The sequence below is a fragment of the Pyxicephalus adspersus genome, chromosome 3 (genome assembly GCF_032062135.1).
Source record: "Pyxicephalus adspersus chromosome 3, UCB_Pads_2.0, whole genome shotgun sequence".
Taxonomy (NCBI): domain Eukaryota; kingdom Metazoa; phylum Chordata; class Amphibia; order Anura; family Pyxicephalidae; genus Pyxicephalus; species Pyxicephalus adspersus.
In genome coordinates, this window is record NC_092860.1 from 31,673,623 (window position 1) to 31,694,247 (window position 20,625).

The window sequence follows — 20,625 nt, forward strand, 5'->3', positions numbered from 1 at the left end:
TAGTAATCCAGCAAACATGGAATGTTTTCAATCCTGGACCAAATCCATTCCAAGTTTCTTGGATCACCTAGTTTCACTGATGAAAGTGTATCTTGGAGATTTAATAAATCAGGCCCATTGATTGAAATAATGGGCCGTTAACTTATCATGGTGAAATATAAACTTGCAAAGGATAATTCACCTATTGTCGTGAATAGGGTGAAAAGCTACTTTGCAAAGAATACTCAGTCACATGCAAGGAAGTCTTAAAAAAAAACATAAAAGTAAAAAATTATTTTTCCCCTTGTATATAATTAGATGTTTAAAGTAATTAAAGTTTCATCCCATTTAGAATATTCAAACAGAAAATATTATATTGTTTCTATTGATTTTAAATACAATAGTATACAATATATACAGTATAGTAAATCAACCCCAATCACATATTTCATATACTGTATGAAATCATATTTCTATTTTGTTAGATATGAGATAAGAACTAACATGTAATGTAATCTCTAATGATACCCTTGGCTTTTTTAATTGCAGATGGCATACCTGCTTTTCCTCATGCTTTTTACATATGTAGTGTTAGTTAAGATGGAGCCAGTACCAAGTGTACAGGAGTGGCTGGTCATTATTTACATGTTTACCAATGCTATTGAAAAGGTTCGGGAGGTAAGTTGTTAAAAAAACCTTAAAATATAAAAAGGTATTACAAAGTATATATTTGACCGTATATGGGAAATCATTTACAAAAATAGTTCATGTGAAATACTTTATCATTAAGGATTAAGATAGGAAACACTTGGGGCATTAGTGCCAGGAATCAAAGCCTTTTATGGACATCAATAAAACATATCAAAAAGTTGGGGAGCAGTATTTTTTAATTTTTGCATATACCGTTTATTGAAGTGGTTTATGTGATTCTATTTGAATTGTAGCCATATTACCTTTTATAGTTCTGTTAAGTATGTCTTTTGTGCCCTTCCCAACCAGCATCCTGCTCTCGGAGACCTATTGATATAATACACTGTAGCTAGACAATGAAGCATGATAAGGACTACTCAGTGCTCAGTGGTTTGAAAACAGACATTTTTGCAAGTGGTTCTCTTTGTATAGACTTTCTTATTTTTCTCGTCACCTACTCTGCAATCAGGCTCTGAAATGTGGTAGAATAATTTTGCAAAGGTGTTCAATTTAGATGCTATCAGGTAATTGGTAAGAGCTGTTACTGCAGAACATATGTGTGTTACATTCTTATCACTAGGATCCCACACAGAATTGTTCTTTATATTATTATGCAGGACATGTTTGAAACCTTGCAGGTGCCCAGCCTTGTGTACATGTTAAACTTATTAAACTATCCCCTAGGGCTAATACATGTTTACAAAGCTTTCTCAGTCAGTTTGTTTCTCTAGCAAATGAATGTGACATTATGTCTGCATAGTAGTGAAAGAGGGTGTAAATTATGTGCTAATATGTTATTTGAAGTTGATTGAATTTAAAAGAGAGGGTGTAATTTGAAGTGATTTTCTCAGCTTTCTGAACATTTCTATTTTCCAAACAAGGAACAGCTTTAATGGGCTCCAATGATACGTGCGGGAACATAATAGTTCATAACTTTATTAGGCTAATCATTTCCCCATCAGTAAATCATAAAAGCAATACTTTCAACTGCAAAAAAAGGTGACAGAGGCCACTAAGGGATCCCAATACTATTCATTGAACTCAGATGCAACTTTGGATATGTGCATAGTTTACAATAAAGGTTTACGTCAACCATTGGTATCTACAGTTTCAATCTGAAACAAACAGAATGAGAATATCAGATGATCCTTATTGCCCCAGATATGTTAGCTTCACTGATAAAAAAAAAATATAATCTCATTCCTGATAAGCCAGATGACTCAATCAACAGCATTGTATCCCAATTTTTATCAATTACATTGCTTTTTCAAAGGATATTTGCAAAGAAAGCAAGCTACATTTTCTCCAGCATCTAGGTCTAATCTCTAGAAGCCATTTAAATTCTATGCAAATTGCAGATTATTTTCCTTATAGTGGATTGGTTGAATTCAAATTATTTGGTGATCTTTTTCGTCTCTTACCAGATCATAAGCATGCACAACCTTTTTTCTGAAGGTTTTAGAGAGCTTTTCTTTTTAACTTGATATGATGATACCATACACACTAATAGCAATTAGAAAAACAGTATTTGGGGGTTTTAATAAAACAGGTTATACCTGTATAATCCATAAGGAATTACTAATGGCACCTAATCTGAAACATCCAATTCTTATTTCAATTAAGAGTATGAGCATTTATACACCATATCAATATTATGTGCCATTTGTTCAAATACATGACCTTTATTTGTAAGCATACATGACTGTATACAAATGTACTTTTTTCTTTGTTTGAAAGCCACTAATTGTTTCAAAGTGCAACATGGAAATGGTTAAAAAAAACTATTTCTGAATATGCCGAAACTTTTCTATTTCACAACATGAGTGTATGTCCTTCCGAAATTTGTGACTGTATAAAGAAACTGTTTTATAGTAGGGGGAGTCTGAAACCCCTTTCAGTTTTTTTTTTTTCTTCTCTGGGCCCCTGTTGCAGATTTTCTCCTCCTGTATGGTGAACAGTTACCACTATGACTTTAAAGTAGGTAAATCTCTTTATTAGATCCCCATAGCAGTAAAACAGAACAGAGGTTCTGACCTTTTTTTATCCAAAAGCTATATTTTGGCTGGACATACACATAAATGTTTTTTGTGACATTTATACTTTAGTCTTTATGTTATACAACTGGAACACTGTGGTATTTAAAGGAGTTCTTGTTAACCTTCTTTTCTTTAGGTGTTTATGTCTGAACCTGGAAAATTCAGTCAGAAGATCAAAGTGTGGCTTCATGAATACTGGAATCTGACCGATTCCATTGCAATTATTTTATTTGTAATTGGCTTTGCGTTGCGCTGGGTTGACCCACCTCTCCAAACTGCAGGAAGGATTATCTACTCTCTGGACATCATATTTTGGTACACACAACTTCTAGATTTCTTTGCAGTAAACCAGCAGGCTGGACCCTACATAACTATGATTGGGAAGATGGTAAGGTTTAAATAAATAAAGCAAGTAACATATGTGATAAGTGTGATGTGTGAGCTATAAAATTAGTTTTAGGTATGTTTTATCCTGCAAAGTGACATAAAAAAGTGCAGGTATTTGAAGTAATTTGGGGAGTAACTTTCTTATTAGTGTAGATCTTGATTTGTAAACCTGCCCAAAACATGTGGAACTATAAAGTATGAATCTTGCAGTTGCTTTGTGGCACTTGCAAACATTTTTTAGCGTCAAAGAAGATATTTTTTTTTAATAAATGCATAGGCATAGCCCTGGGGGTCTGAAGCTGTCAACCCTATAGCACTTTTCATAAAGCATGTCACTCTGCATCCTCTGGCATTACTGTATTAGGATATTTAACACCAAGTTGTGGCCTGAGCCCAGATGGAATCTGCTTGTACCTAGGATTTGCTTTTTAAGTGCTTTAAGGAGTTTTACTACTCTTTTTGCTGCACTCTTTTTGTTTGCATTCTCATAATTTAAATTAGTCAGCATATTTCTGTATTTTGTAAAGTATGCACCCCCTTATGTACACTTACAATACTGCTTATGCTAATATTTATTTTACTTTTTTGTATTTAGACTTCAAATATGTTTGGCATTGTGATTATTATGGCCATTGTGCTGCTGGCTTTTGGAGTAGCAAGAAAAGCAATTCTTTCCCCATCAGAGCCGCCTTCCTGGACTCTTGCTCGAGATATTGTATTTCAGCCATATTGGATGATGTTTGGTGAAGTCTATGCCTCAGAAATAGATGGTAAGGTTGTAAAACAAATACTAATGTAGTATACAGCAAAGTATGAGACACGCATATTTGTTCACTTTATTTAGGATCTTCACTAGAAATATCAGATGTATGAATGTAAGAACACAAAGTACTTTATTTTCCAAAGCTGTGAAGGCTGTTCACTAGGCTAAATTAATAAAGATGAAGTTTACTTCAATCAACCAATTGTGCCAAAGCACAAACCCTCACACTTGACTAGGTACTGAGCACAGGTTCTGTTCTTTTAGAAAGCACCAAAGTGTGTGCCTAAAAATATTTGTGATAAATTCATAGCAGAAGGGCATCACCTTTTTCTTTATGGATTACCTCAATCCTCTACAATATAACGCCTAAAGAAGGGATATAAGCATCCTGAAAAGCGTGCATCTTAAAATATTTATGGTAGCCATTAAACGGTTTCACTTGGACTCCAAACTTTCTGCATTAATGGCTAACATAGTATAGCACCCTTCCACTTCATAAAAAAACTTGACTAATGACTATTATCAAAATTGGGAAAAGGGGTGGGTTAAAGTAGGCTTTTTTAATGTATTTAGCAATAGCAGTTAAAACCAATAAGCTTAGTATATTTATATACATAAAAACAGGTAGCTCAGATTGCATGATGGTGTAGTAACAAAGATTGTTACAGACAATTAAAAGTGATAAAACCATATTGGTATGTTGCATACTGAGTTTATACTGGATCTGCAAATTATTGTCTCTTCCCCCAGTGCGTTTCGCACAAAATTGGCTACCTCAGGGGACATAGAGACTTCACATAGGTTTACCTAATTAACCATTGATTATCCCCCCTCCCCCTCCTTGGAACAATTTTCTTTTATTCCTGAAAAAAATGTGTAGTTATCCTTAGGTAGCTGTGGTACCACACACATGTTATGTGAGCATTCAGGATCCAAAGAACTAAATACCAACATATAAAGGGGGCAGGTCAGGCAGAGACTGGGGAGAAAAGGAACAACTTTAATATGACTCTTTTCTGGTATAAGGTAATAATTCTGGTATTTTGTATAAGGTAATAATAATTATGTTTGACAAAATTACTTACTTTAGTAATAAAAACTATTGAAAAATATGTGAGCAATGAAAAGCAAGATCCATTTGAGGAGTGTGAGATCTGGATTTTAAATAACTTATAACTGTTTCTCTTTGGTTTTCTTGACACTCTATTTACATTTTACTTTTTTTAATAATAGAAAAATGGCTTTGACAAATGTTTAAAACTCCAGAGAAATTAACGTTCATTACATTTTCATAACAATACTGAGATTTATTGTGATAAATACCCTGCCTAACTCATAACTGTTCTACTAGTGAACCAATATTCATACATGTAAAATAAGTTGCTGTACTCCTTGTAGCCCACCTATCAATACCATCCAATAAAGTACCAAAAGTGGGTAGTCTGATAGTGATTATGCAACTTTAGAGAATCATGCTAGTTACAGACTTTTACTTTTTATCACATAACATAATTGTTAGTGATCATTCCAGATGGATGATTGCTGTTCCTGGAGATGGTAGGGTGTTGGGGGGAAAAATCGCTGGAACACAGCAGTAGAAATAACAGAAAAATTGCTTGTTACCCTCCAACCTCCTCTGCCACATCAGGGAACATCTGCACACACATTAGGTAGATTTTTGCTTGAGATAAGCACAAATGAACTTTTCTGCTAATAAAAATACATTTTCTCACCTGTAACAATATCACAAACCTAAAGTGACCCTAAGAGGCTTTGAGCCATAATTTCAATGCCTCTGTTGTGAATTTAAAGATTAATTTTTCACAGCACCAACAGCTACAGAGGTCAGTGACTTGTATAAATGCTTAGTTCCAGCTTGCTAAGAATTTGGAAATATTTTAATGTCAATAGTCTTGGCAGAGGTAAACTTCAAATACCTAGAGGGCGTTAGATTCATAATTCTCAAGCCAATAGGAGAAACAAAGTAAGAGTTTGGAGAGGTTAGCTAAGAGAAAATAGCTTTGTGAGAGCTGCTTGTTGCTTAACCTCTAGTCACAATTTTTTTTTTCACATTTTTCTAATAATGCATTTTTTTAAATAATAAATTAGACCCATGTATACTCTTTCTTCCAAAACATAGGGCCTTATTTCATAAAGCTCTCCAAAGCTAAAGAGGATACACTTTCGGCAGTGAAGCTGGGTGATCCAGGAAACCTGGAATGGATTTCTTCACAGTTATTTGTTTTTTGTTAGCAAATCATTTTAGTCTTGGACCAGGTTTGCTGGATCACCCAGCTTTACTGATGATAGTGTATGATGATAGTGTATCCTCTCCAGGCTTGGAGAGCTCTAATAAATCAGGCTCATAGTCTTTCTACTAAAGTTAAGTTACAATATTTTTATTCTGTTAGACAGGATGGCTATCAGAAGGCTGTCATAATTGTCATGTTTTTTTAAAATAAAATGGTTGTATTTTTTCATTCAAGCTTGTGAAGAAGATCCGGACTGTCCACCTGGTTCATTCATCACGCCATTTCTTCAGGCTGTCTACCTTTTCATACAGTACATCATCATGGTCAATCTGCTAATTGCCTTTTTTAAGTAGGTACAGAAAGACCAAAAAATAAATTGGGTACAATTCTAGCTCATCTTTTTGTTTATGTTCAGCTTCATAACATTTGATTTATTCTAGGAGACATATTTTTTCCACCCTATGAAATGATCACTGTTATGTAAAATCGCATTCTGGTGGCAATTGGTAGATGAGGGGTAGGATACCTTTTTAGATATGCCATTGAAACTTTTGTGTTATGAGAAGGAATAACCCATGTTCTAGGGAGAATGAAAAGCTACTTGTAGTTATTTCAAACACTTTCTTTATTATACCCTATTCAGGGAGTAGGTTCACTATGACCTTAATTTATTAAAGCTCTCTATGACTGGAGAGGATACACTTTCATCAGTGAAGCTGGGTGATCCAGCAAATCTGGAATGGATCTGGTCGAGGATTGAAAACATTTGCTAACAAATATCAAATCAATTTTAAGAAATCCATTCCAGGTTTGATCACTCAGCTTCACTAATAAAAACAAATATCAAATCAATTTTAAGAAATCCATTCCAGGTTTGATCACTCAGCTTCACTAATAAAAGCCTTGGAGAGCTTTAATAAATCAGGGCCTATGTCCTCATGAACTGTAAATACATATCTGTTCACCATTAACTATTTCTATGTATATTCAAACTGGTGTTCTTTTCCCCTTAAACTGTGTAACTCTTTGGGATATATAACAGAAACAAAAACCATTGACAGGCTTTTATGTAGCTTGTATATAAGTATATTATATTAAGTTATGTTGTTTGCTTAGAGTTCAGCTTTTAGTTATACCTGCATTTCCAAAAATGTTAGTAAATGGCCAATTTCATACCGTTACCTAGTAACAATATGGTATTGAAATCCACCTATTGTAGCATCATTGCTATCAAAAGCCCACTAATGTTTGTAATTGGCCACAATGCAGGGATGTGTAGTTATCTGTGTATTAATCTTTGCAGAGATCACTGTTAAGACCACAGCAATCACTTTTGTGACTTTTTCTTTGTTTTGTCCCCGGACAGCCTGGATAATACAAGGTGGACCTTTACCTTGCATTACTCCAGTTGTTGTAATGTAAAGTTATAACAGCCATCCTTAATGAACATGTGATCAGGAAAATACATAGACTGCGTTTGTAGATCTACCTGAAAATTCTAGCCTTTTTAATTCAATTGCTTTTTAAATCAATGGCTTACATTAAGCATGCTGCAAATTAAGTTGAAATAAATTTTGAATATTCATACCTCTTACAAGTCATTGACAAGTGTAAAGGTGCGTACACACTTCCAATTTTTATCGTTCCAATCGAACGACGAACGATCGATTGGGCAAAAAATCGTTCGTAAAAAAGTAACCAACGACGCCGACGAACGAGGAAAGTCGCTGGAAACGAACGACCGGACCGACGGATCGGATTGGGCGACGATCGTTGAACATCGTTCGTGTGTACGGTCGTTCGTTGATCGTCCATGTTCAGAGCATGCGTGATGAACGAACGTCCGTTCACTTTCCTGTCGTGCACATAGTTCCTCTATCGCTCAAACGATCGTATCTATTATGTGTACAATATCTACGAACGATCGTGTCGTTAACTCTATGTGCAGGATCGGTGCTATACGATCGTTCATATATATCGTGCATGAACGTTCGTCGTTCGTTTTCCAACGATAATAATTGGAAGTGTGTATGTAGCTTAAGACAGCTTAAGGAAGTGTAAACATTTGAAAGTAGATAATCAGCTTCACAGCCAGATAACTAGGGTGTTAAGACATCTACAACATTCTACTTGCTTCTCTCAGCAAATATTTTCTTTAAGGACCCGTAATCCCTTTTTTTTTTTTTGCTAGTTTAATTTTTTGTTAGTGTGTCTGCTTTATGCGTAATTGTTTTCTTCTTTACATTATTAATTATATCTTAGTAAAGTAGGTTTCATTTTCTAGAGAAAGCAAAAATGTCAAAAAATATAAAGATAATTACTTGTATCTGTTATTTTATTTTTTTTTTAGCAATGTGTATCTGGAGATGAAAAGCATCTCCCACAAGCTGTGGAAATATAACCGCTATCGATACATCATGGCATATCACGAGAAGCCTTGGTTACCTCCTCCACTCATCTTCCTGAGCCATATTTATTTACTTATTAACCATCTTTGCCATCGTCGCTCTCGCAGTGAAAATGACCAAGACGAAGGAGACTTTGGACTGAGTAAGTAGATAATTTGCTTATTTTTAGCTTAAGCTTACATAATTTAATTTTCCCAAATAATATTCACAAACACTGATAGGGCAGAATGGTCCATTTTTTCCTTCCTGCATAGAAGTATAGAGAATAGATTGAGCAAACCAGCTAGCTCTCCTGCACAGGTCAAAAGTATGTCATCGGTATATGGGATTTACACACTATGCAGGATAGATGGCTGAGTTTGACATATCTTCCTCCTGCACATACTAATGTTTACACAACCAAGTCCTTCTTTTAGACTTGAAGATAAATAAGCATCAGTTTGGCATGACACCATATGTTAGGAGTTTGAAAATTCAACTAAAAGAAGTCTACTATATGAAAGGAAATGTTAATGTATGAGGCTTATATAGTAATAAATATATTTTTTCTGATTGAGAGGCATTTTAAAATTATTTTTTTTTTCAATACACAGCATAGATATGGTGCATATAAATGTCTTCTATTTATATTTAACATGTTAATATTTTCCAGTCTGATGGAGTATAAATGAATTATTCAGATAAAATGATGGCAATGTTTCTCAACTAGTGTTCTGTGGAAGCTAGGGTTCCTCCAGGGGGTGCTAGGGGGTCTATAAACATCGAATATGTGGCTCCTAGGTCAGGTGAACTTGCACCAGCATCTGTAAGGGAGACATTCTTCCTACTGGCCAGCAATGTAAGAGACATTCTTCCCACCGAGACATTCTTCCCAGACATTCCCCTTCCCACCGGCCTAATCCTGTCCGGCAACCTGCGGCTCCTGAGCCACATGCGGCTCTTGAGCCTCCTTGTTATACCTCCCTTCCCTATTTACCGCAGCCGGTGTTAACACTTCTGCCGCCGGGTAAGGGGACATTCCCTCTCCTCTGTGTGCATTGCAGAGGAAAGGGGTTTCGCTCCAGGGGCGTTCCTAGTGGGGGGCGGAGCCATCAGCGTGGGACTCGAGAGAGAGTCCAGCCTAGTGTGCCTTCTTGATCTCCTAAAATGGCCTAGTAGCCAAAAAGGTTTGCTGACCCCTGCTCTACGTGATAGCACCTAAACTGGAAATTTCCAACAATCTAAAAACTAAACTAACAAACTTTGTGTGTTAGAATCAACAGAAGCAGTAGTATGCAGTTATTCTTATATGCAGGAAAAAAAAAGTAATATACATCATAGCACTCTCAATAACAGAGGGTGCTGCCATTTTTCTGCTGCAAATGTTTCCTATCAGCTGTTAGCACTTGTAAATTCATTGCAGAATTCCTGATTACTGTTTTCGGATATTTCCTGTGATGTCTGCCACTAAATCTTTTCATTCTCGGCTGCACACTTTCCTTTATTGCGGCTCTATTAACTCAAATGACCATACTGGTCTGATGGACAACAAGTTATAGGTTAAACAGCCAGCATAAAATGTAGAGTCAACCAGTGGCCTGCTGTGTTTAATCACAGGCTCTATATTACAAGGCTTTATGGCTTGATTTGTCTGTAGTGAGCTGTATAAAAACAGTATTTTCCCTGTGATTAACACACTTGCAGCTCACAGTTCAGCTCTGTTTTCATCCTTTTAAACTGCCTAATTAAATCCAGCTCCTTGCTGACATTATTGTACAATGTGGACATTCAGAGAATCACTGTTAATATACCACTGGGACTCACACTGTTGTTAAACTATCAAACAGAGTCTTACATACTAAAATGTCCTTTTTATGGGTTTTCTTTGTGAGCGAGATAGAGCTCTGGTGCCACCATGTGGCAAAAATATATTATTCCTGCAAGTGGTTGATGAAAATAAAATAATAAATATTATATAATATAGATATAAATATATAAAATAATAAATAAATAATAAAATAAAACCTGATCCTCCTAATTGAAAAGCCAGGGTTTATTAGTTTGTAGCATTTTTTTTTCAACTACCCTGGATTGGAAAAGCAGTTTGGAAGACAATAATTGAAACAATTATGTCTTTCTTTGTTCTTATTCATAAATGCTTTACCTAAAACTGTTGGATGTGATTGGCCATTAACTATAGATGTAAATGCATTGTTCTTAAAGCTGGGTTTACATGTTACCAAAACACGATCAGGTAGATATTGCATTGCATAGTTTTTGGTAGCTAGCAAATAGCTAGCAAAATGTTTTGCGCTTATCATCGTTTCATGTACGTTTTTGTTGTGAACCTTTACCATCTGTACTTTGTGATAAAGTTATAACTATATCTCTTTTTCAACTGTCCTTTTGATAAAAGGAAGAAGATAAAAGGATTACCACTTCTGGTTCCTTGATTTGATGATCTCTTCGCTCATAACCTCGTCACATGCACAGCCCCAGGATTTTTCTATGTCTACAGCTACCCCGACTCTCTGGAACTCTCTTCCTTGTCCTATTTATCTTGCTTTTACTTTCTTCATATTTGAAAGAGCCCTTAAAACCTATCTTTTTAAACTCGGCTATCCGTCTTCTGTCTCTTAAACCCTTACTACTTACCCACCATTCCATATCCCCCCTCCTCTTAGATTGCAAGCTCTTTTGGACAGGGTTCTCTCCTCCTGTGTTTCATTGTTCGTATACCATTTGCAACCCATAGTATTGATGATAATAATAATAATAGTGTGTGTATGTAGGAGTAAGACAAATAAATATAGATCAGCATGGTCAGTTCCAAAATACAAAATATAAGATATTTAATCTTGTTTTACAGTGAGCTGTATGTATTTGTGAATAATCAGTTCTTCTGCATGTATTGATAGAGCTTTACTTGAGTGATGACGACTTGAGAAAACTCCATGACTTTGAGGAGAAATGTGTAGAGACATATTTTCATGAGAAAAATGAAAGTCTGCACTCAAGTGACAGTGAGAGGATTCGTGCTACAACTGAAAGGTAAAAAAGAAACTTTTACAGAAATACTGTAACTGAAACTAAAAATGTAGTCTGTGGAATCTCTGGTTCCCAGTTCATTATAGGATCTCACAAGTTGTCTGTCTGTATGGCCTTTACTTGGGTTACATGTGTAAAACTGAAAGAAACTCTCTGGGTGATTGGAAAAGACAAGCCAACACTGGAATATTTACCCTTTAGTTTGAATATTTATAATAACCTATTTTCTATTGCTTTTTTAAATCCTAAATAAATCAAAAACTGTTTAATTTAGTTTTAAACCTGATTAAGTAGGAAGTGGTTAAACTTTTTTTTGTGTCCCATTGGAGAAATTTTCCTTTACATCCTATCCTGTAGAAGTGAGAGCAATTCTTCATAAAGTGACAAAAAACCCACCTAGCTGACATTATATCTTTATTCCTCATCATTTTGAAGATTTAACCTCCTCTGTTTGGGTAACAACTCCAAATTTTATATTTTCCCACATCCAGTCCCAGCAACAGTGGCTACTGCTGCACAGACAGCAATGAAAACTAGACAGGGATTTTAACCTTTACCAATCATCTTATCTACCACTCCAAAATATTATCCTAATAAAACAAAGAGCTTTAGGAAAACCTTTGAGCATGTAGTAGTAGGTAGAAGGTAAAAAGAGTTTTAATAATAATAATGCAAAGACAAGGGCAGTTAATTATTTTTTCTTTCCTCATAGAACTGAAGAAATGTTTTTACAACTTAAGGAGATGGGTGAGAAAGTGTTCTGTATGAAGGACTCCTTGATTTCATTGGACAGTCAGTTGGGGCACCTACAAGATCTTTCTGCTTTAACAGTAGATACATTAAAAGTCATCTCAGCCGTGGACTCTCTGCAAGTGAAAGATGCACTAATAAAAGAGCAAAAAATTCTCTCCTATAAAAAGATACCACATAGTTGGAGTAATGAATCGTATTTACAGCACAACAAAAAATATAATTATTACAGTATGCCACCATCACTTTTAAAGACATTGGCAAAAAGCCAAATGCCATCTGAGTGTAACTGCCCCACTGAACAGAGATTCCCTCATTTTGATGACCATAAGATGGAAGAACATGAGACAGAGAGCGACACTGTAACTTCGGGAGTATCATCAGAAAGTAAGTCAGCGCCTCAGTATGGAAATTTTCTTCTTGTTCCTTCAAGTCCAGTGGGCTCCCCTTTCTTTGATGAGCCTGTTTTGAGCTTTGCAGTTACAGAAAAACTTGAAACATTTCCCAAAGATCCAGAAACTGAAGATTCTGCTTCCATCACAAATGTTATCCAGTATGCACATGAACAAGAGGATAAAGAGCTGGACAGCAGACAATCAATACAGGAAGACTTAAAACTTTCAATGATAGATATAAACAAGTTCCAGGAAGATTTAGCAAATGAAAACACTTCAGATGAGGGATCTGCAAATATCAAAGTTGAACAGTCTCCAGGATGTAACATTGATGAACCTATGGGAGGTTTTGTGAACTGGGCATTTTCAGAGGAAGGTGAAATTGGAGTATTTAATGGTGGAAAGAGTCAGCAGCTTTGCATTCATCCCAATCATTTTAAAGATTGCCAGTGTGTGAATAACTTTGACCGTAAAGAACTGCACATTGAAACACAGTTATCTTCTGATTACTCTGATAAAGCTATTTTAAATGTTGACAGTCCAGAACAGAGCACATCATTCTGGATCAGCCCCCTACATATGAGCTGGAATTTTCCGAAGTCAAGTTTTAGAAAGCACAAGGATAAAAAAGAAAAGAAGGCAACTATAATAAAAGGTGATTAAAAAAATAAACCCTATCAGAAAAAAAGGTACTTGCTGTCATTGATAGCAATAGTAATTCTCTTCAGGGGGAAACCTTTCTGGGTAATCTAAGAAACTGAGGATATTTCGGTAAATTTTAAAATTTATGTACTTTTTATGAATTAATACAGAACCTGTGCACAATAAAATGGTGGCAGTCTTAAGCTACGTACACACGTCCAACGCTTCTCGCTCGATAATCGGCTCAGGGCCGGTATCGGGCGAGAATCTGGTGTACAGCGCGAGACATCTATCGTCCGAATGACCGTCCTGGCGGATCCACTGACGATGGACGACTAACAATCCCAATGCAAGGGAAGAGGGAGAGCGCGCAGCAGGATGCTGCTCTGTCGTGCTCCCCCCTCCCCTCTCCATAGAGCAGAATGGAGCTGTATGTACAGCCCTCGTTCATGTATCATGCAGTGCTAGTCGTTAGAAAGGATCATGAAAGATCATTTCCAACAAGTATTATTGCACGTATTCGGCTTTAGTCATGTTTTTTTTTTGTTTACAAACTACAAGCCCTAGGGTTATTTCCAGGGATATTATTATGACTGTGATAACAGGACAGGGCACTTTACCATGGAGCAAATTAGGCAATGGCAGCTTCCAGCACTGAACAGGGCCCCTTCTTCTGACAGTTTTCAGCTGTCCAATAGGTTCATGTTAATGGGTCTGATCTATTAAAAATGTCTAAGGCTTGAAAGGATACACTTTCATCAATGAAGCTGGCTGATCCAGCAAACCTGGAATTATTTTTTTCAACGTTATTAGCTTTTTGCTAATCCTAGACCAGATCCATTCCAGGTTTGCTGGATCACCCAACTTTACTGATGAAAGTAAATATTCTCCAGCCTTGGAGAGCCTTAATTAATCGGACTCAATGGGTCAATCAATGGGTCACTCAAAATTGATTTTTTTAAGTTTTGGTAGAATCTTCTCTCAGGATTTTCCATGGTTTGATCCTTGTGTCTGTATTTGAGTTTCCAGGACTGCTGTACTCTCCCTTCATCCATTACTACTCTTGCTTCCCTTTCACTTTTATAAATTCTTCTAAAGATTACAGCAAAACTGCTATTCACACCTTGTCTTGATAAAAAACAAGGGGAAATATATTTATTGAAGGCACGGAAAGCAGAAACATTGTTTTCAAAAGCATGACGAAGGGTTGTGACTCTTCTATAGACCTTCAAATTTCCATTTCGGAGCAGAACTAAACCCTGTTCCATTGAGGGTACCACCATCTTCTTCCTTCTGCTCTTCCTTATTCTTATTTGTGGCCATCTTGATTGGCTAGGCTGGGAAGATGTAACTCCCATTCAGGCGCTTGAGAGTTCATTCAGTCCCGACAACCACAGGAAAAGTCAAAATGAAGAGAACGATTAGGCTCGTAAGAATGCTTATTGCAGAAAGGACATTGCCTATTATTTTCTGCAATAAAAGCCCCACCTGGTCACAAATTTTTAAAGTGGAACTTTAGTTCTTCCTTAAGCTCTAATTTGTAAGACTTAAAAGACTGTTTTATGTTACGCTCAGTCATTTATTTGTATTTATTGCTAAAACTTTATTTCAGAATTTACAAAACCTGGAGACTTTTATCAATTTGGCTGGGCCAAAGAGAAACTTCGGAACACTTTTAGAAGATCTCGCAAAGAAAAAACAAGACAGACTCAACTTCAAGTGCCTGTGAGATGTTTTAAAAGCTTGTTATTGCTCCTTATAATGTTATACCTGAGATCTTCAAGCATTATTTTTGGGTCTTTCCCTTTGCCTTGTACATCTATAAAGGTCACAGTAGGGCATTTAAAGGTGATGTTTGCTGTTATGTAATATGTTCCAGCAATATTCAGAAATTACTGGATAGATGGTGGATAGATTCTTATTTACCTATTCTCCTTGCACGTAGGCTTTAAATTGTACCTTCCCTGTGTGAAAAATGTTGTGAAAAAATAAACAAAAAGGAACTGAGAGCCACATCTGAATCCAAAGCTACCAGTTGATGATGCAGTCCTCATATAAATATTATTATAACAAATAATTCTTTATTGTAGAGTGTTCCTGGGGACCTTTATATGGTTGTTTCTTGAGATTTTAATCATGTCTTGTCTTGTCTGTAGGTTTAAATCTATTATCTCACCGGCAATACTGGTGGATAAACTTGTCCCAATCAATATCTGGGATCCTGATACCCACACTTGAATCTATATTTGCTGCTTCCTCACTTATAGAACACTATATTCAATAGATTTCTTTCTGGGTAATATGGCATTTCCCTCACAGGCCTTTAATGTTTTTTTATTCCTATCAGACCACTTCCCTCTTTTCAGATAGTTTTTTGGGGCTCTCTCAGAAGAGAATGTAACTCTTTTTGGTTTCACGTATTTCCCCTAAAATGAGTGATTTCTCTACCAATTCATTTTCCTTGAATGTAACAAATGACTTATCCGTATATTGGTATGCTAATATATTCTGGGATTCTCTTTGGCTTTTAGTAAATAGCAATAAATAGGCCTGCAGACAGTAGGATTTAAATGTATTATCAATCATGGACAAGGCTGAAAGGAAACATTTCATGACCCTTTCTACAAAGTCTATTGGGATGGAGGCATAGAATAACCTTTAAACATTCCTCCAATGTTAAAGCGAGAATTAAGCAATGCTAGCCTTGCTAGCAGCCCCGTCAAACGCTACTATTTATAAGGTCAATGTAACAACTAAAATATACTGCTCCTAACAACCACCAGCCATAAGTAACAGGATAAACAACTCTATGAAGTACTTTCTCACTGTATTTTTCTTAAAATGTCAGCAATTTTCTTCAATTAATGAAAAAAATAATAATTTAACATCTTGACATCCAAGAGTTATAAAAAACACAAAGTTGGGATAAAGCAAATGATACAGCAGTACTTTACATCCTTTTATTTATTTACCAATCACTATACAAAAATAATAATGCTTGCTTTGTAGAAATGGTCTGTTATTCCACTTTTTCTGACCACAGAAGGTAACATCATCATCAGCGGATGTAAATGTTGCTGACCTGTTCCTGACAAGAGATCAAATGTTCTCTTTAACCATAAACAAGAGATCCTTATTTATGCCTGGTGTCTCTTATAGGTCATTACTGTTGATGGCTGTTCTCAAAGCACAGAGATGAGCTCGGAACCAGCAGACTGCAGCAGCTGGAATTATGAAAAAGAAGAACAAAGCAAGAACAGGTTGACTGTATCTAGTTTCAGCCAGCTAAGTAAGTGGCCACCTGCTGCTAGCAAAACAATTTGATCCATTCCCTGCCATTTATTAAGCTTTTTGAGTAAGTGTGGGATTACAGTGTCATAGATAGGATGGCTGTTTGGTTGTCCGGGCAGTATACTACAGAATTTAAGAGCACTGTTCAGCTCAATTAAAGCTTGAAATGGCACTGAAGAAAAAGAAGGCAGGCAGTGTTTACATTTAGGTAAAGATGCCAGTAAACCTTGATGGAACGTGATGGAAGGTGCAGTTAAATCATACTTCTGGGGTTATCTCTGCAAACATATTATTTAAAACTTACATTTTTTAATACATTGCACAATACATTGTGAAGATAGCTTTTTATTGAAGGTACAGTTAGCTTTTTTATTATTATTTTTTAGCAAGCAAGAAAATACAAACTGCAGAATTCTAAGAAAACACAAGATTCCAGGCAGCAAACTTAAACAGATTTCTAAACTCCCAAAAAAAGCACTAACAAATATATTCCTAAATCCTTTGTTCCAAGAACCAGCACCCTGCCACCTCTTTAAGAAGATTGGGAACCAAAAATCCCATCCCCGCATAAATCAGTGTTTTTTTTGTTTTTTTTTTATTTTGTTAGCAGTAATTTCCAATATTAGTTGCAAGTAAACCAAACACCCATGTAAATGTTTTTAAATGTTTGTTTTGTCTTGTTTAGGTTTGGAGCACATGACTTATGTAAGGCAGCAACTAAAAACCCAGGAGATTGAAAGAAATCTGATGCAAACAAGTGAATACCTGAGACAATCCCGGGAAGTATGTGTAAAGGGGTTAATAATGAGAATAATTTATCTTTATGTTAAAGTACTAATTACTTCCCATCAATTGAGTGATACATGAAATCTATACTGTAAGCCTGTGTATATAGCCCAGGAAAGGTAGGCCCATTTTAGATGTATAAAGATTATCTCTGTGACCCACAAGTGTTTTTCGGGGGGGGGGGGGGGGGCGATTGGTCATACCCAGCAGCGAACTTTTAGGTGAGGTCCTCTGCTGAGTTGTAGGCTTTGAGAGTGAGCTCTCTCCTAGTAAGGAATAGTAGTTGTTTATGGGCAGAGGAGCTTTAGTTTTGGAACTTCACCCTCAAAGTTGACATAATCTATTAATTTATTTCTAAAACAGTGGTAGAGCTCACTCCCCATGCCTGAAATCCCACAGGTGGACTCTTCCCTCATTAACACCGGTCTACCTAAAACTTTTATTTACTGGTGGTTGACTGCTGTGATAGTGCTGACAGGAAGAGAGCATTGGGAATTTAGTCCATGAATACACTGGACTTTTATATTTTTCATTTTGATTGGGGAGGGGATTAATTCAAAGGTTTGCTGAGCAGCAAAGTAATTTCCAGTTAAACCCTTGCCATTACTGTTAGAATGCCTAGGTTTTTGCTAATATTTTAGAAGGATAGGTATCTTCTCTGCTTTTGAAAGGACTAACTTGATTTTGTAAACTTTTTCTTTTTTTTGATTCTTCTTCTCTTTAATTAGCAGTCTTCTCTAAAGTAGGATTTACCCTCTGATTATCTAGTATTTTCTCTTAGCTGGTCCTGTCTCTGAAGACAGTTAGCGAGTAGGCTTGCCATGAAGAGCACCTGGAGCTTTCAATTTTGCTGGTAGCTGGACAGCTTTATTGCTCATCTTCCAGAGGCTCCGTAATCAAAGAAGTTAACAATGTTTAATGGAGTCCTAATAATATTTGTTATGCATGGCCTTCGAAGAGCAATACCTCTTTGTACTGGCCCCAAATGTGCTCATGGGTGGATCTCAAGAAAGTTACTGGTGGTAGGACTGGTCGTCTTCCCCAAAGAAAGGAGCCAAAGGAGCAGATTGCAAAGTTCTCTCTTTTTCTGACTGTTGTCCCTTTCATTTCTTCACTCCTAAGACTTAACTTTAAGACCTCCCAAGTTTTGGCTCTTGTTCCATCCACAAAATGTAGTATTCTAGATAGTAATCTAGTATTCTAAGTCGGCCAAATCCATGGACAAACCTTTTTTATTGTATGATGGTGAGCTCCCACTTTCCAGAGGGGCAGAACATATTTTAACATATTGGTGTGCTGTTTTCAGTATAATATGAATCTGGCCCTGGAAACATCCAGGGCCATATTTATCATCCAGGGCCATCCAGTTTTAAAACCCCAAAAAACAAGTTGTAGAGTTATCTCCACGATACACAAGTCATAAACCTTTGTAATGTAATGTAAAACTACTGATTCCAAAAACCCTTTTCTCTGATCTTTACCTACTGTCAATTATTTTTCTTTCTACCTATTTGTAACAAAAATGAATAGGTAGATTGAAAAAGCTTTTTTCAGCACATGTTTCAAAACCAGTAATGCAGGGAGTGATGGAGGTTCTCACTACCCTACATCACTTTAATATTACAAACTAGGAGGATCCTTGTCCTAGTTTGTCCCTTTTTAGAAAATTAATTAAAATCAGTGGGGAGGACAAACTTTCGTGTTATTTTGGTGTTTTATAAGCTTATCTGGGTTACCGAAGCTGCTTTCAACTATTCTGGTCTTGTTTGTGTGATAATATGGCCTAAGTAGTCTTATATTTTGTTTGTTTTTTGGTTCAGATGGTAAAAAAAATAATTCAAGAATGTTTGAAAGAATGTCTGATTCTCTTTTATAAATATTATAAACTTAACTATCTCCTAAATGCATCCCCTAACAAAATATTACCTGTAAATAAAAAGCTGAAAAAAACAGTCCTACTTCTCATGTGAGATTACAAATTAATTGCAAATGATTACATGAAAGTTGAAACTCAGTGCCTTTTCTCTGTTAACAAAAAAAAAAATTTTCTATTTTCATGGGGAATGACAAAGCAAAATTGCAGATAGTGTTGAGCTTTCCCATTTCAGAGCAACAAGGCCAGTAAAGTCTTATAAAAATGCAGTGGGTCTAAAATACATGTCAGAAAAGCCTAGAGCAGGGGGGCCCACACTTTTTTGGCTTGTGAGCTACTTTTAAAATGACCAAGTCAAAATGATCTACCAACAATAAAAACGTGGACTTAATAACTCCTGTGCATGAAAAAGTTCATTTTGAAAGGCAGGGCTCCGTGATCTACTTCCATTGCCCTTGCGATCTACCGAAAGATCGTGATCCACCTCTTGGGCACTCCTGACCTAGGGCTTTATTGCACCATAGAGTAAGCAATAACATGTTGGATGTTTTTTTCAAATGTTACAAGAGCCTTACCAATCAAGTAATCTGTTTGTTAATTGCTGGCTAGCTTTTATACAAGCTCTGTATAATAGTTTGTGTTATGTCTTTGGTTTAGGGACTGCACAACAGTAATACTCATCTGATGAGGAGTTCTTTGTAAGTAAAATAATCACCACCAAATGCCTGGTTTTGTTTCTGTGTGTCATAAAAGGATTTGTCATACTTATTTTCTATTAGTATTCTATTTATGTAGTTAACACCCACAACTGAGAAAGTACTTACACAATCCTGCTATATAAGACTTTGCTAACCTTTTCAAATTGTTAGTTATTAATCATAATCCAGCACACTATAGAGAGAGAATCTTTCATGACTGATTATGTAACAAATGTATAACAAATCAAAAGCATTGTTGAGGAAAAATTATCTTTTATCTATTATCTGACAAAATAGACTTCAAAGTTTTTTACAGTGCAGTGAGTCATAAAGCATCACATCATCATCAGTTAAAATCCACATTCAAATGGTGCATTACCATATTTCATCAGAATATGCATAGGTGTTTTCCCTAAAGTTTTATCGCATTTTAAAAGCCATTTATTAGCTGTTTTCAGTCCTGGACCAGATCCATTCCAGGTTTGCTGGATCACCCAGCTTTACAGATGAAAGTATATCCTCTCGAGCCTCGGAGAGCTTTAATAAATCAGGTCTACTGAGTTGGCATGTATTTCAGCACAAGATGTATTTTGCATACATTTTACATGCATTTTATTCCTGTCTCATTATATATGTGGACATTGACAT

General features: G+C 36.1%; 1 protein-coding gene across 1 annotated transcript in view; it reads left to right on the forward strand.

The window, feature by feature from the left end:
* TRPM6 (transient receptor potential cation channel subfamily M member 6) overlaps nt 1-20,625 on the forward strand; it is a 92,824-nt gene that overhangs the window by 43,687 nt on the left and 28,512 nt on the right. Inside the window, exons 20-30 of the mRNA XM_072404141.1 lie at nt 529-657; nt 2,842-3,093; nt 3,688-3,862; nt 6,342-6,456; nt 8,458-8,657; nt 11,413-11,545; nt 12,255-13,342; nt 14,942-15,054; nt 16,489-16,618; nt 17,306-17,403; nt 19,937-19,977. Of these exons, the coding sequence (XP_072260242.1) occupies nt 529-657; nt 2,842-3,093; nt 3,688-3,862; nt 6,342-6,456; nt 8,458-8,657; nt 11,413-11,545; nt 12,255-13,342; nt 14,942-15,054; nt 16,489-16,618; nt 17,306-17,403; nt 19,937-19,977 (2,474 nt within the window). The remainder of the gene's footprint in view (nt 1-528; nt 658-2,841; nt 3,094-3,687; nt 3,863-6,341; nt 6,457-8,457; nt 8,658-11,412; nt 11,546-12,254; nt 13,343-14,941; nt 15,055-16,488; nt 16,619-17,305; nt 17,404-19,936; nt 19,978-20,625) is intronic.